This window comes from Frankliniella occidentalis, unplaced genomic scaffold (assembly GCF_000697945.3).
Source record: "Frankliniella occidentalis isolate FOCC.00 unplaced genomic scaffold, Focc_3.1 Scaffold17, whole genome shotgun sequence".
Classification (NCBI taxonomy): Eukaryota; Metazoa; Arthropoda; class Insecta; order Thysanoptera; family Thripidae; genus Frankliniella; species Frankliniella occidentalis.
The window spans coordinates 661,912-665,161 of NW_026267147.1; the positions used below are offsets into that span (position 1 = coordinate 661,912).

General features: G+C 40.7%; 2 protein-coding genes across 2 annotated transcripts in view; both read right to left on the reverse strand.

Moving 5' to 3' along the window:
- LOC113209858 (Na(+)/H(+) exchange regulatory cofactor NHE-RF1) overlaps positions 1-3,250 on the reverse strand; it is a 24,767-nt gene that overhangs the window by 6,234 nt on the left and 15,283 nt on the right. The gene's annotated exons all lie outside the window — the stretch shown is intronic.
- LOC127748869 (uncharacterized) lies at positions 62-2,308 on the reverse strand. The gene is made up of 2 exons (XM_052264216.1): positions 1,753-2,308; positions 62-898 (listed from the first exon to the last, which is right to left on the reverse strand). Exons 1-2 carry the CDS (start codon positions 1,978-1,980, stop codon positions 710-712), a joined length of 417 nt encoding a protein of 138 aa, XP_052120176.1. The 5' UTR covers positions 1,981-2,308; the 3' UTR covers positions 62-709.

A 3,250-nucleotide genomic window follows, 5' to 3' on the forward strand; every position in this document is an offset into this window, starting at 1 on the left:
TGGGAGTGAACCTTGAGATCCCCTGAAAATTTGAAGTCTCTAGCACATCTCCTTCTTGTGGAACAGACAGACACACAGACAGACAGACAGACAGACAGACAGACAGACAGACAGACAGACACGAGGTCGTTTGCATAAGCCCGCTGGATAGCTTTTTCAAAGCAGAAGGGCGGGCTAAAAATAATAATTATCATCTAATAAAGAAACGGATATGCGGTAGGGGGTGTTTTGGGGTGAAAAACAAGCGAAAGGTACTTTATGGCAGATCCCATTCGTGAACACAAATGAGTGTTGACATAGGATTGCTGTCAACTCATCTGCGTACGACATATACTCTGCTAATCCAAGTGTAGGACAAGTCGACGGTTACAAACAAAAATTTTATTTTTGAGGGTGCCATCTTCTTCGTCTTTATTCTCTTTAAAACGAGCCTAGGTGTGCTTACTTTTCATAGACTTCTATAAATTCATTTCTTATTGCATACCTGTATGAATGTAAATCGCAACCGCACATGTATTAGGCTAGTTTTAAAGAGAATTTAAAGGCGAAGATGGCACCATGGCACGTTCATGGTCATAAAATTGCAGTTTGAAGGGTAGAACTCATGATTCTCGCAGTTAACTGTCGACTTGTTCTACACTTGGATTAGCAGATGCGTGGTAGCCACTTTCAAATTCACTAGTAAGAATTCGTATGGCTTACACTTCTATTAGCAATGTCTTACCCAGGTATTGTCATCTAAAGGGAAACTTCTAAAAGTCACATTGCCTGTCAGGCGTTGCAACTCTTTTGGTTTATATGGGTTGAAGTGGGTAGCATGCAGATGCCATGTCCAGGGAAGCGAGCCGTTGTCAGGTGGACACATGTAAAAGCGTTCCCCGTATGAAATGTAAGGACCCTAGTCGAACAAAAAAAAAACGTGAAGAAATTTCCTCGCCGTTAGAAAAAACCTCCCAGAGAAAGCGAATTTGTCATAACGACACCACCGGACACCACACTGATAAATTAAGTGTTTAAGTTTGCACGTCAATTGATGTTCAAGTGTGTATTTTCTATTGTGGTGTCTAAGTTATACGTTAATTGGTGTTTAAACTTTCTACACTTCCGAAAAGTATAGCAGCTGCACACCACATGGTTCCTATTGATAGCATAGAACTGTGTGTGTTCAATTGTGCAGAATTTAAACCTTTACAAAACGTCTAAACTAAACACACCACGCAAGTGTACAACTTGAGTCAAACACCATGTACACCGTTAACGCCGTGGTCGCCTAGCATGCCAAAATGTTGGCAGTCCTTTATGACTGCAAAATTTTGGCCTTCGTTTTAGAGGCTATGCCAATTTTTGGTCTCCTTGAATGCCAAATGTTAGCCTTCTTTCAAAGAGGCCAAAAATTGGCAGCCTCTAAAAAGAAGGCCAATATTTGGCATTTAAAGAGGACAACATTTGGTAGCCTCCAAAAGACGGCCAAAATTTGGCAATCAAAAAGGACTGCCAACATTTTGGCATTCTAGGCGATCACGGCGTTAACTGTGTAATGTGTAAAACCATAACTTGCACAGCACACGTTGGTGCACAAATTTTGCACACTTGTGTTACCAGTGCAAGTTACGCCGATGTCCAGATTTGGTCTCATACTTTATGTAATTTTGACAATTTCGTATACTTTGGGGTCGAGTACGGCAAAAGAACAGTGTTGACAACATAATACGTTTTGTAAATTTGCATTGAAAAGAGGTATTTATAACTTACAATCAAAGACTTGATAACTTTGCCGTCGATGCCCTCCCGGCTCAACATGAGCCCTAGGACCAGGACAATGACTAACATGTTGGCTCTCTGGAACTCTAGCAATTGTGCCGCACTAGAAAGAGGCTCGTTTGTATCTGAGTGTGCGGCCGTGGTGAACACCCTTGCGTGGCCGGCTGGTGGCCGGCTGGCGTGCCAGCGACAACAGCAGCAAACTAAAGTCGGTAGCATGATTTTAAACAATGACACAACGAGGTTCCAAAAAAACTTGCAGGCCGGGAGGCAAAGAGAAAGTCCAGATCCGATAGCTATACCGATGGGTATAGGCGCACAAAGAACTTGCAACAAAGTAAAAAATATCCTCGCAAATTTACTATATAGTTTGTGATTAATATTTACCGCATACGTCGGAAGTCTATGACAACCCAATATTGCTCGTCGATGAATTCCAAGCCGATGTATATTGTAATTTTACAATCTTCAACTGGAACTTTACGACACGCTTCATAGAAAAATTTCCCGTAGAACCTGCAACTATTTTTCACTGTGAAGGAACGAGGATACTAACATAATAATAATAATTAAATATGGTTATAATAATACTAGAAATCGGTTTATCAAAACACTGCAAAAGTTAATTGTATCAAAACTAGGACTTCGTTCTTTATCGACACGGGTATCTTTTACCTTCATGTAGAGACAGCCACAATGAGACTGTATCTGTATAGTCTACACTGCAAACAACAACAGTGCTGTTAAAAAGCAAAAGACGGCAAAGTTCAGGAAAAGTACAGGATTTCCGTACATGATCAGGTACAGGACATCCTAACTTATTTACTGTAGCCCCTTTAAGGCTCCATGTTAAAAATTCCTGTACTCCGTACTCAACAACACTGTACTCATGCTAGTACGGAAAGACCAGGCAAGTGAATGACCTATAAGACTGTGCTAAATACTGTGTTTTTTTTTTAAACAGTGAAGGCACGACTTGCAAGCACACACCTACTATTCTTTCTATAGTACACAGAAAGAAGTGCGTGCTTTACCTTCGGTAATAATGTATGCCATAGCAAGTAACTTATACAGTGGTAGCTACCACATTTTCGGTAGTATTCTCGGCAATGTCCGGGATGTCGTCTGGACTGTCCGAACATCGGACTGATTTCGGTACAGCAGGATATTTTTATAAGAGAGGTGTGTTAGGTTTGCAGAGTAATGAAACACTCAAACACAATTGTGTTCATACTGCTGCAAAAAAAATACCGGGGTTATCTCCCCCCCTCAGAAAGTGTCAGATTATGTCAGGTTCATTAGAGAACACGGCAAAAACAATGTCTCGGTTTTTGAGGAAAAAAGGATAACGTTGAGAAACTTCCTTGTTTAGAGGAAAACTCCAATCTCGCCTTAGATTTTGAGGAATCTTCTTAAAAAAGAGGAAAAATCCCACTCTTTTTAAGACTGTCGAAATCTGAGGAGGTCCTGATTTTTAAGAAGATTCCTC

Bases quoted from the DNA above. Each gene is read 5' to 3' on its own strand.
- LOC127748869 (XM_052264216.1), bottom strand. From the start codon at position 1,980: ATGCTACCGACTTTAGTTTGCTGCTGTTGTCGCTGGCACGCCAGCCGG. The intron at 899-1,752 runs GTAAGTTATAAA...TTGTTCGACTAG, and splicing joins AAGTTATCAAGTCTTTGATT to GGTCCTTACATTTCATACGG.